General features: G+C 45.8%; 1 protein-coding gene across 2 annotated transcripts in view; it reads left to right on the forward strand.

Moving 5' to 3' along the window:
- LOC110486280 (unconventional myosin-X) overlaps positions 1-13195 on the forward strand; it is a 47482-nt gene that overhangs the window by 5195 nt on the left and 29092 nt on the right. For both annotated transcript variants that reach the window (XM_090196340.1, XM_090196341.1), the window contains exon 2: positions 3781-3836. In XM_090196340.1, the coding sequence (XP_090052466.1) occupies positions 3781-3836 (56 nt within the window). The remainder of the gene's footprint in view (positions 1-3780; positions 3837-13195) is intronic.

The raw sequence follows: 13195 nt of genomic DNA on the forward strand, positions 1-13195 counted from the left end.
GGAGAGCTGCAGGGCCAGGCAGGGGGAGGAGGAGGGAGGAGAGGGTGGTGGTGGTGGAGGGGGGCCAGAGGAGAGCGGAAGTGAGCCGCGGAACGAATACATCACGACATCTCTCCCTCCCTCCTTCCCGGGCCCCCGCTCCAGTCCGTATGATTCATCCCCTGCCTGCCCTCTCTTCCACTCGGTCTACTCTACAGCGAGATCGACTCCTCCGGACTTCTGAATAGCACGGCATTCTCTCCTTCTTTTTTTCCTTCTATCATCTTTGGGACTATGCATTTAAAGAGTTCACAAACCTGGAGGGGGGGGGGGGGGATAGTGGAAAGTTGTGATAGTGGAATGCACAAAATTGGGTAGTACATCATCAGTTTTCCTCTTGTCATTACAGAGATATTTATCACTTGTCCAGATCAACGAGCCCATAGACTTTCTTGTAATGTTTGAGTCACTCAAATGTCACACAAATACACATTAGACAAGGGAACGTATAGAATTACAAGAAAATGAGCTTTAAAATGGCAACATTTTCTCTGCCACCCATGACAAAATGTGTAGAATAGCAGGAAATAAGTGTGAGTGAAAAAGTTTGGGAATCTTGGGCCTAGATACACAGACGGGGGAGATCGTAGAGAGTACCTTTTCGTAGAGAGTACCTACTCACAATAAGACCGGGGAGGATTTATTTATTGGATTTATAAGCAGAATTGCCATATGGCAAACAGTGACATCTATCATTTCCGTCACCAGTTTTCTCTCAGTCAGACATGGCAAACTCAGGCTGTGTCTGGTGTGAGCCAATGTCTAGAGAACGGGACTTGGCCAGACGGTTGAGGGTCGACGAGGGCCAAGCAGAGCCAGGAGCAGGGGAGGGCCACAGCCCGCTCGAGCCTCATTCACAAATTGCTTTACGACACCATTCAGTCATTCCTATCGGGCTCGTCTGACATTTACAATACCTGTTCCTGGGTTAAACTTGAACTCAGTCACATTACTCACACCTTCTTCTTATCCTTTCATTTGACCTCGGGCCCTCCGCCCGGCGTCTACCCTCGTACTGTAAATTAGTAGTTGGATTTTTCTTTTCCCATTTTTGTTTTTAACTTTCTGAAGCACTTTGCGGAGGCAGAGTCCTAAACTTAGCAGACCCAGCAGTAACATGTGGTGTTTGAACAGCGAGGGGCCCAGAGCTGACCTGGATAGTGTTTCAGGTAGGCCAGAACCCCGGGCTGGGCCGCCGCAGGGCCTCCCTTAAGGCTGTGTTTCCTCAGAGACAACAACACAGGCCACAGAAACACACAGCGCATCACAGACACGGGCCAACTGGATCACAGGCTAGCTCTGATGAGGTTTTCCAAGGCCAGGCTAGGATTCCTAAGGGCCCATAGGCAGTAAAAGGAAATCTCCTTTTCAGCCACTGGCTACTTCACAGGGCGTCCCGGAATAAAAAGTTCACTGTTCCACCGTGAAAATTGATTTAACTTGACTGCTAGCAGGGGCTCCGTGTATTCAGTTGACACATCGCTCAGTGTGCGGCAGAGAGAGGGGTGGAGATAGATGGCTGTTTAAGAGGAAAAGTACTGTACACTGAAATGATGTTGGCCCCTCATTGTGATTTTCCAGGAAATGAAAAAAAGCCCTCTGCTTAGTCATCAGTGCAGTTAAAGTAGAAACGGGAGTCTGTCTCTACACCCTCATTTATGGGCCTAGTCTGTTTGTCTCCCTGGTCTGGCCTCTCTCTCTCACTCTCTCTCTCTCTCTCTCTCTCTCTCTCTCTCTCTCTCTCTCTCTCTCTCTCTCTCTCTCTCTGTCTCTCTGTCTCTCTCTGAAAGAGGAGTGCCAGCAGCATGTGAGGGTAGGCTATACGGTGTTACAGCCTTGGTTGGTCTAGTGACCTAAAGGTTCAAGTGCTCTGGCTAGAAGTGTCTGCTAAGAAAAAGAAGGGATTGATTTCTGTTTGTTTATTTTGACACTGTACCAACATTAGTCTTATGGGACTTGAATATATCATTTTGTCATGTGTGTGTGTTTATAGACACAGACAGCTATGTGAGATAGGAGTGCGACTGACCACAAATATTTGATGTTATTTGCCTTTTTCACAGAAACGACTGGATGTGAATAAAAGGGCGTGGGGGTGTGTGTTGAGCTAAAGCACAACATAATCCTCTGTTCCTGGTTCTTATGTTAAATGAGCCTGTTTTGAATGCCATATTTCTCCCAACCATCTCACCCTTGGATGTGAAAGCCAACCATTACAAGAACAGAGCAGCTATGTGCCTGGTGTGGCTGCCAGGAAAGGCAGGCAGAATGCTATACTGTAACACACAGGGTTGGCTGGGGGGCAAACCTTCAGGGGGGAAATCACCCCATCTAGACTGCCCGGGAACCTACCATGCTAACTGTCATAGCACATTAACTAGCCTACATCAAATATCGACAGGGTTGTCTACCTTGAACTGATTGGCCCATAGCTCTCTCAGATCACCCCTCATTACTCATGTATGTTGTAATCAGAATGCAGACTCTTCCCAGCTAGCACATAACGTTATGAGAACCATATGTTTCTTAGATCTTGGTGAGAGGGTGTTGGTCCTATGGTTATTTTACACACTACCTTCCCAAAACCTCCTGGGAATGGTGCAGGATAGTTGCTTGGCTTTGAAACATTCTAAGCTCATTTACACAACTTGAACAGAACGTTTCCTAAAAGTTCAAATATTACATTTTGGTAATATTCTAGGAACGTTCTCCAACTGGTTTAACAATTGGGAATATTCTCAGATAGTTCAGAGAACATTAAGAAACAACGTTCTTCTGTGAGAATTTCAGTACTTCAGCATAATGTTTCCTAAAGGTTTCCATCGTGGTTCCATTTAAAGTCATATGCTTACATTGTTCTGAATATGTTTAGAAACAACATTCTTCTCTGGGATTTTCAGTAGTTTCAGCATAACGTTTCCTACATGAGAAATCATGGTTCTATTTAAAGCCATGTTCTCAAATAGATCAGAGAACATAAAAACAAGATCCATAAAAAACCACAAGAAAACTGTAGTAACGTTCAGAGAACTTTCTAATAATGTTATTGAAGTAAATGATTATGTTCTGAGCATCAACAAAACTATCTCTATCCTCTGTCTTGTTAAGCGTGTTCAGCTGTGTTGGTTGCACCCACTAATTGGCCACACCTGATGTTAATGAGCGCTTGTTTCCTTTGAAATGGAGTCTGTTTGAATAGACTAAACTTAACAGCTTTGTATGAATTCAAAAACATGGCATGCTAGCTCCATCCTGGGGGCCCAGTGGACTAATTCCATGGATTAAGAACAAAAGGTCATAGATTCAAATCTCACTGATGTGCCACGATAAATACAAAAAAGACACGTGTTTACATGATTAATGCCTAAGCAAATTCATTTTGATCTGTGCTTGGAGTTGAAAACAGTTCAACTAAGCTAACAATGTTATTAAAAGTCTTATTGAAACATGTTCTCAGAACCGTACTTTTATTACCTTCAAATAACCTATAATTTCCGTTCTCAGAACATTAATACAACCTCTCAGGGAACCATAGTAAAACCTTCTCAGAACCTCCCTTCAACCTAAATATGAATGTTCCCAGAACAGGCGAAATGTTCACTTCTGTTCTCAGAACGTTTTACCGGTCAGGATATGTATAGCTTCATTCCCAGAACCAATGGGAAACCAAAAACGTACATGTCCACAACATTCAAGGAACCAAATGTGCTAGCTGGGTTAAGTTGTTGCTTTTCTTCACAGGGTCCACTTGAGGTGACTCTCTCTCAGCCGACTCGCACAGCCAATGGGACAAACGGGTAAGTTGTGTGTGTGTGTGTGTGTGTGTGTGTGTGTTTGTTTGTGTACGCCTGAGTGAACACACGTTGTGCTGCTTTCAGGAAGTCAGTGTTCCAGTTTTACAGAACGTTTACACCAGAAGTTCCTCTATAGCTCTTGATGTTCGTGTGTGATTCTGTGTAAATGATGTGTCACCAAGCACGGACATCATTAGTACCCAATCTCTTTATCGTTTGCTTCCCTCTCCAGAGCTTGGTTCATGGGGTTTCTCAAATCAAATCAAATGTTATTGGTCACATACACATGGTTAGCAGATGTTCATGCGAGTGTTGCGAAATGCTTGTGCTTTTAGTTCCGACCGTGCAGTAATATCTAACAAGTAATCTAACAATTTCACAACTACCTTATACACACAAGTGTGGCCTTGAGATAGAATCTGTTTTTCAGTCTCTCGGTCCCAGCTTTGATGCACCTGTACTGACCTCGTCTTCTGGATGATAGCGGGGTGAACAGGCAGTGGCTCGGGTGGTTGTTCTCCTTGATGATCTTTTTGACCTTCCTGTGACATTGTTGTGTAGGTGTCCTGGAGGGCAGGTAGTTTGCCCTCAGTGATGCGTTGTGCGGACTTCACGACCCTCTGGAGAGGCTTACGGTTGTGGGCGGAGTAGTTGCCGTACCAGGCGGTGATAGAGCCCGACAGGATGCTCTCGATTGTGCATCTGTAAAAGTTTGTGAGAGTCATAGTATGCCTGACCACACACGAACACACACACAGAAGTACACGTAGGATCTTACTTTGAGCAAATTTGCTACAACAGAAAAATTATCCTGCAGCAACAAGAAATGTGAATTATTATGTGGATTATAAATAATGGTCATTTTTGTAGAGGTTGATGCATTTTTCATGAGGGAAAATCAAGTGGAAATGACAAACTTCAGAAGCCTTTTAAACCTCAAATACACTACAAGTTCTCATGCAACAGGGTGATCAAATTAAGATTCTATATCTGTAGGACGCGCCAATACCACTACCAGATTCGCAGGCCATCTGTCAGCATGAGACAGGGGGACTCTCACACCCGGGTTCAAGATAAGACAGATACACACACACACACACACACACACACACACACACACACACACACACACAGACCACTTGACCTCCACCAGCAGCAGTGGTCATGGCAGTCTTTATTTTACTTTGTATTTATTTAACCTTTATTTAACAAGGCAAGTCAGCTTGCCAATGACAATGACGGCCAAACCCTAACCCAGATGACGCTGGGCCAATTGTGCTCCGCCTCATGGACTCCCAGTCACGGCCAGTTATGATACAAACCAGGGTTTGTAGTGATGCCTCTAGCACTGTGATGCAGTGCCTTAGACCGCTGCACCACTTGGGAGCCAAGACGTGACGTGAGTGTGGGATGGTGGTGGTGGAGGGGGAGATGAGTGATCTCAGGCCTGCATCACAATATCAGTCAGGCATCATATCCGTATCTACCCCCTCCCCTCTCCCACCTCACTCCCAGGCAATCTCAGTCTCAGTCCTCTCAGAGCACAGACAGCGTGGAGTGAAAATCCCTAGAATTATATAACGCAGCTGATGAACAGTATACATGCCTGATAATGTCACAACTCGCTACCAGAGGACAACTCAAACAGGAAAGGGAGGAGGGCTGAGGGTGGGGGCGCTGAGGGAGCGGTGAGTTGAGGCTCTCTGAAGCCTCAAGTCAGACGGGACATGCAGCCTCCTGAGGGAGCGAGGGAGGGAGGGAGGACAGGGTGAGCGAGGTGACTCAATCTCACTTCAGGAACACACCCTGGAGGGGCGAGGCTGTCACAAGCGTGTGTGTGTGTGTGCTGCCACCTCCACAGAGCAGAGAAGACCGGGAGGCCTCAGAGCTGTCACACAGGTGATTTACTGCTGGCGCTAGAGGGAGTGTGTCAAATAACTTACTGACTATAATCATCACACTAAGAATTAGGTGCTGTGCTACACGACCATTACATGGCCACTGGGCCACACCTATCTAATGGCCCATCACAAGGCAGGGAGGAGACACTCTGACGTATAGTCTCAGGTATATTCGCACAGATTAGACCAGTTTAATTTGTTTTTTAGGGGAATGTAGTCACAAGTGAATGTAGGCTAAGCAGAGTAAGTCTGTATTGAAAAGCACTCTGATATTGAAGGGATGTTGCGAGTTTGTGCCATTCTGAAAGTGAGCTTCATAGATTTCTGTCCATCCGGAATAGGAGAGGATAGGTTCCAGCAGGTCATCCCACACCTCCGTCTGTGTGCACTAACCTTTATAGCACCTTCATTTGAACATGATTAGTCATGTCATGAAGCCGTTATTGCTCATTATGAGCCCTGCAGGCTTCACGTTCTGTTCTGCGGATAGAGAGCTTCTCCTGAGCAGCTCAGTGGGCGTAGTTACATGTGTATTCACGTCCACAGTGTCTAGTGTGAAGTGAACAAAAGCCTCTGGTTAGCTAGGTTGATTGAGATGTGATACTGCAGAGAGAGAGAGAGAGGAGACAGGTGTGGGATCGGATGGGAGGGCTGGCATATGCCCAAATGGGCAACATATGTTCATTTTAGGTTAGGTGTTGTGTGTTAGTGTCCCATTGTGTTGACCTACTAACCCAGAGTGGCAGCTCACCCATGGTGCCTGTCTGGTACACAGTAGACCGACAGTAGACCGGAGGTAGATCGACAGTAGACCGACAGTAGACAGTCAGTAGACAGTCAGTAGACAGTCAGTAGACCGTCAGTAGACCTACAGTAGACCGTCAGTAGACCGTCAGTAGACAGTCAGTAGACCGTCAGTAGACCGTCAGTAGACCGTCAGTAGACCGACAGTAGACAGTCAGTAGACCGACAGTAGACAGTCAGTAGACCGACAGTAGACAGTCAGTAGACCGTCAGTAGACTGTCAGTAGACAGACTTTAGACAGACTGTAGTCGCCCCCTCATCCCAGCATGTGGTGCCAAGCTCAGTGTCAGCAGCAGTCAGGGCCATGATGTCTAACAGAGGCCTGTCATACAACCCCAACCCATACAGTCTGGCTGGTGCCTTTATGAAATGCCTCCATGGCCTACTGCCTGCCCCTCAAACAGGACAGGAGCCTCTCGCTCCCATGCATCCATATCTGTCTCACATCATCTCTATTTTCTCCCAACTCCTTCCCTCTCCCGCCTCAACTGAGCCCCTTGTTGGCAGGCCAGGGACAGACAGAGGAGTGGGAGGCTAGGAGACACACAGGAGGCAGAACACAGTGGGACCACTGAGGGAAGCTCTCGCTAGCTCCCCCCCCCCCCCCCCCCTCTCTCTCTCGGTTTCTTTCTCTCTGTCCCTCTCTTTCTTCTCACTTCTATGAAACACACTCTCTCTGTCAAGAGCATGACTCTTGGTGTGGGATGCCAGACAATGATGGCTGGAAGAGACTGAAAGAGACAATGTTTACAACTGTCTTTGGAAGTGTGTATCTGTGTGTTCCAAGAAGTCCTTGAATGTGATCTGTGTGGTGATCGCCTGTGTGTGTCAGTACTCGGACAGAACTAGGAGCTCTTATGTCAACTCTCCATACTAATCTAACCATGAAAGGTTTATTAAGTTGACCGGCAGCGCAGCTTCAAGTGCCAAGATATCAAGGCTTTGTTAATGTAGCTTACACTCTATTCAAGCTCCTGAAATGCATTGTTTTCCTCCTTTCAAGACATTCCCTTCCTTCACACGCACATTGTCACGTACACGCATGCGTGCCCTCCCCCTCTCTCTCTCTCTCACACACACACACACACACACACACACACACACACATACACACGCACTTCCTGTCCTCTCTCTCTGGTTTCCCCCCAAAACACGTTTATGCACTCCCCTCTGCCTAGTCCAGAATTCCTTGGCCACTGTCTTGAGTAAACAGTGTATTTTTAGAGCTGGGAGGTCATATAGGCCCACTCTTAATCACCACATTCCCATTTTCCCACCAGCCCCCTCCGTCTCAGCTCAGACAGAGGCCCAGCCAGGCACACTGGAGACGGAGAGGGGGATGGGAGGAGGATAGGATGGGGACTTGAGAGTAAGGGCCTCTTCCCTCCCTCCACAGATTCCACAAAGAGACGGTGATCTGTGATTACCTACCTACAGTATGTGTTGTATTGGAAGGTTTCCCCAGAGACCGGTGTTTGTCTAAGAAGCCTCTGTGTTATATGACAGTTGCTTGTGTGTTTGTTCAGATGTCTAATAAAGTCTGGGTAACTTACATAGCTTTCACTTCTGTATATGAGCCACGGTTTAAAGCTGGACGTTGACCTCCTGGTTGAGCTCATCATAGCCGTGTGTGTTGTGCGATGAAGCTGTTTTACACTCCCAGTATTCCGTATCTGGACGTTTGACCCCTCGGATCACAAATCTCAACTCCCATGTCATTTCCTGGGCTGGTTACTCAGCGACTGATGTAACATAACCCTGCATGAGAGGGCTTTGATCGGGCAACCATGGCTATATCCCAAATGGCACGTAATTCCCTATATAGTGCACTACTTTTTGAACAAAGTCCTATGGGCCATGGTCAAAAGCAGTGCACTACATAAGGAATAGAGTGCTATTTGGGATGCAAGCCATGTTCATGTTTGTATTCAGGAGCGGAGCATGTCTGTCTGAACATAACAGCAGTCTGGCTCTGACCACGGTCCTCCAAGCCCCAGAGCAAGGACAATGTGTTTTTGCAACTTTAATTAAAGTCTCGTTGCTTTAATTTGATCTCGACCAAAATCAATTACTCATCAGCTCGGCTACTCTGGCCAGCGTTCGTCTGACTGACCGGTGGACTCAACTCAGACTCTGAAAGCCCAATCCCTCATATATTTAGTCCAGAGAGGACATATGAATGAACAAAAATGATTCCCTCGTTATGTCGAGATCGCAACCTATTTATCTCCTAATCCCGACATAACAAAAGTTTTGTCGAGATCACGAGATAATCAAAAGTACCACTCATTAATTTGTTCACGACACCTGTGACTGCGTTGATCGCAATGTGCTTGTTGATGCCTGACAGGCTGCACTGTCTCCCAGGCTGCGTGCCACCCCCAAGACCACAGCCAATCTCATGCATGGAACAACACTGCTAATTTGTCTTGTCTTGTGAGTTAGTTAGGTAGTCTTGTTAGCTAGCTAGTTAGCTAGGTAGTCTTGTTAGCTGGACTAACTAATCTGACTGGCTGATCAGATTCAATTTCTGCCTCAGAGGCTTAGAAATAAGGTAGGTGCCTTGTAGGCTGTTGTAGGCTGTTTGGTAGATGCATATCTGATCCAAGGGTTGAGCTCTTCCTGTCAGGCTGATCAGATTCAATAGCAGCCTCAGAGGCTGATAAATCAAAATGCTGCTTTGTAAGATGTTTCATATGTAAGGCTCCTTGAAGACAGCCTCTTTTTGTCGTTGTTGTTACCTTTATTTAACTAGGCAAGTCGGTTAAATTCTTATTTTATTTACAATGATGGCCTCCACCGGCTAAATACAGACAATGCCAATTGTGCGCCGCCCTATGGGACTCCCAATCACAGCCAGTTGTGATACAGCCTGGATTCTAACCAGGGTGTCTGTAGTAACACCTCAAGCACTGAGATGCAGTGCCTTAGACCGCTGTGCCACTCGGGAGCCCAGCCTCTGAGGCTGCTATTGAATGTGATCAGCCTGTCAAGAATGGAGCTCACCCACTCTGTAAATGTAAATATTATCTATAAAACATGAAGTGTCCCTTACAATTATACACATCAGTTATGCTAGCTAACAACCAGCATAGATAACAAGTTAGCTAGCTAACAAGACTACCTAGCTAACTAGCTCGCTCGCTCATAAGACTAGCCAAGTTAGCTGCGTTGTTGCTCACATGCAATTGGCTGTGGTCTTGGGGGTAGCACACAGCCCGGGAGACAGGTTTGCCTGTCAGGCATTGTTCAGGGCTTAAATACCCCGTGAGGGCTTAGATGCCCCGTGAGCTCTTAGCTCAAGTTAAGGGACATTTAGCTTGTTACCATTCTAATTTATAAGCTGATAATGAGCTCCAAACAAGAATGACAGCATGAAATATACCATACTTTAGTGTAACAATCAATCAAAACATATGCGCTGATCCACCGTGGGCTCTGCCTCCTCCGCCATACTGTCAATATATCGTCAATACGTCCACTCCTATTTATAGAGTTTATCTCGCGATCTCAACATTTTATTTGTTATGCCATGATCGTGAGAGAATGATCTTCTGATCTCTGGAAAAACAACTTATGTCGTAATCATCAGATAAGTAACGATCTCAACATAACGAGATGATACTCTTTTTCTATTCTTTCTTTTTTTCTATTCATATGGCCTCTCTGCACTTCCATGTGTGTTCATGTGTCTTCCATCAGTATGAAGCATAACAGAGATGTATAGTGTCCACTCTGGTCAGAAATGAGGATGCCTTGTCAGCTGGATCTGATCAGATGCTTAATTTCCTTCCCTGTTGAGGGATTGTGAAAGTGAGCGGGAGCGTGAGATTGAAACTAGGCCACACAGAGAGGAGGCGAGAGAGAGAGAGCCCAGTGGTGGTGATAACCACGGATAAAATAGAATATTGAGCAGTCAGACTGTTTCATTTGTCAGCCTTCTCTTCCTCAGCCACACGAGACAACAAACACACACACAAACGCAAACACGCATGACCGCCTCCCCTTTATTTGTATAGTGCTGTTACTCGCTGTTTATTGTCAATGCATAGTCACTTTCCCCATACCTACATGTATGAATTACCTTAACTAGCATTGACTCGGTACTGGTACCCCCTGTATACAGCCTCTGTATTGTTGTTTTATCGTTACTTTTTTGTTGTTGTTTTACTTAGTAAATATTTTCTTAACTCTATTTCTTTAACTGCATTGTTGGTTAAGGGCTTGTAAGTAAGCGTTTCACTGTAAGGTTTACACCTGTTGTATTCGGCGCATGTGACAAATACAATTGTGTTTTATTTTTGATTTGATAAGAATTGTGTAAAGTTAAATTGTCTATCAGACGTACAGTATATGGGGGCATGTGTATATTTGTATTCACCAAAAAGAGAATGATTAATCTCCATCTCCCTCAGTCCCCCTCTCTCTCTCTCTCTCTCTCTCTCTCTCTCTCTCTGGCACTCACTCCCTCTCTCCTACTCTTTCTACTTCCGCCTCTCTCTCTTTCTTTGTTAGCTAGCTTCCCGTTTATGTGGGGCAAACAGATGGTTTTGCTTAGCGTGCTGGTGTTAGGCCTACAGGGGAAAGACCGGGGTGGGAGAGGGGGAGAAAAAGAAAGAGAGAGGGAGAGATTTAGGGAGAGAGAGATATATGCCATCGGAGCTGCAGGACTTTTCCATGTGTTCCCTTCCACTTCCGTAAACAAAGCACCACATGGGTATTGTTCCTTCTCTCACCAAATTCCTGACATCTCAAACACAAAAACCTCCTCAGGACAACGCTGGCTTACACGTCAGACCATAGATTGCATATTCACATCAACAGATCAATGGAAACGTTTGAATATTAAACAAAAATATGTGAGTGTCTTGTCTCCTAGTCCCTGACTGTGTCATGGTCTCTCCAGGGGGGTGTAGTTTAGTGTTGGGGGGGGGGGGGGGGGGGGGGGGGGGGGTTCTGTTGGTCTGCTCTCCCTCCTAGCCGTCTAATCCCTGTGTAAAATTGTTTCCTGGCCCCCACAGGAAGTCAGCACTCAAGGCCCCTCCGTCATGGCCTCAGCCGGGGCTTCTGGGAATACGGGGGCGGGGGGCAAAGGAGGAGGGGGGCTACTGGACAGCTGTGGCACTCTGCCTCATCTGTCAGAGTGCCAACATGTGTCCCCAGCTGCACTACAGCTACACCCCCAACCCCCTCTACCCTCCACCCACCCACCAACCCACCCAACTAGCACCCACACACCACCAGGGCTCTCTCCCATGAAATGAAACCAGCAACCAACCTGGTCCACCAACCCCCGCCTCCCCGTCACCCCCCATCCATCCGGCTATGGAAGCTTGTTTTGGATAGTTTGTTTACACCACTCATTCACAAGCCCCTCTTTACTCAATTAGTAGAATGTAAGCATTACTTTGGGCCTGTGTGGGCAGCTGGGCGCAGATTTGCCTGTTAAAACCTCTAAAGGGAGGGGGTTCTACTAAGCTAACATATGGAATTGTTTTAAGATGGTCATACCATGGATCATTTAGCTATTTGATTTAGAATTTAAGGAGCCCTGTAGATACTGTATAATAAAAAATTAAAACATATTTTGGAATTTGGCTACCACTAAAGAAGTGCATTGAATAGCACATTCATAAATGGCAAAACAGACAGTCAAGGTTTTGAGATCTAAGAGATAAAAGCTCAGAAAATATATACAGTAGCACTCAAAAGTTTGGGCACACCTACTCATTCAATGGTTTTTATTAGTTTTTATTATTTTCTACATTGTAGAATAGTAAAGACATCAAAACTATGAAATAACACATATGGAATCATGTAGTAACCAAAAAAGTGTTAAACAAATCAAAAGATATTTTATATTTGAGATTCTTCAAAGTAGCCACCCTTTTCCTTGATGACAGCTTTGCACACTCTTGGCATTTTCTCAACCAGCTTAACCTAGAATGCTTTTCCAACAGTAGGAGTTCCCACATATGCTGAGCACTTGTTGGCTGCTTTTCCTTCACTCTGCGGTCCAACTCATCCCAAACCATCTCAATTGGGTTGAGGTCGGGTGATTGTGGAGGCCTGGTCATCTGATGCAGCACTCCTTCACTTTCCTTATTGGTCAAATAGCCCTTACACAGCCTGGAGGTGTGTTGGGTCATTGTCCTGTTGAAAAACAAATGATAGTCCCACTAAGAGCAAACCAGATGTGATGGCATATTGCTGCAGAATGCTGTGGTAGCCATGCTGGTTAAGTTTGCCTTGAATTTTAAATAAATCACAGACAGTATCACCAACAAAGCACCCCCACACCATCACACCTCCTCCATGCTTCACGGTGGGAACCACACATGTGACGATCACCCGTTCACCTAATCTGCGTTTCAAAAAGACACCATTTGGAACCAAAAATCACAAATTTGGACTCATCAGACCAAAGGACAGATTTCCACCAGTCTAATGTCCATTGCTCGTGTTTCTTGGCCCATGCATGTCTCTCTTCCTATTGGTGTCCTTTAGTAGTGGTTTCTTTGTTGCAATTCAACCATGAAGACCTGATTCACACAGTCTCCTCTGAACAGTCGATGTTAAGATGTGTCTGTTACTTAAACTCGGTGAGGCATTTATTTGGGCTGCAATTTCTGAGGCTGGTAACTCTAATTAACTTA

Source organism: Oncorhynchus mykiss, chromosome 13 (assembly GCF_057628025.1).
Source record: "Oncorhynchus mykiss isolate SJ-2025 chromosome 13, ASM5762802v1, whole genome shotgun sequence".
Lineage (NCBI taxonomy): Eukaryota > Metazoa > Chordata > Actinopteri > Salmoniformes > Salmonidae > Oncorhynchus > Oncorhynchus mykiss.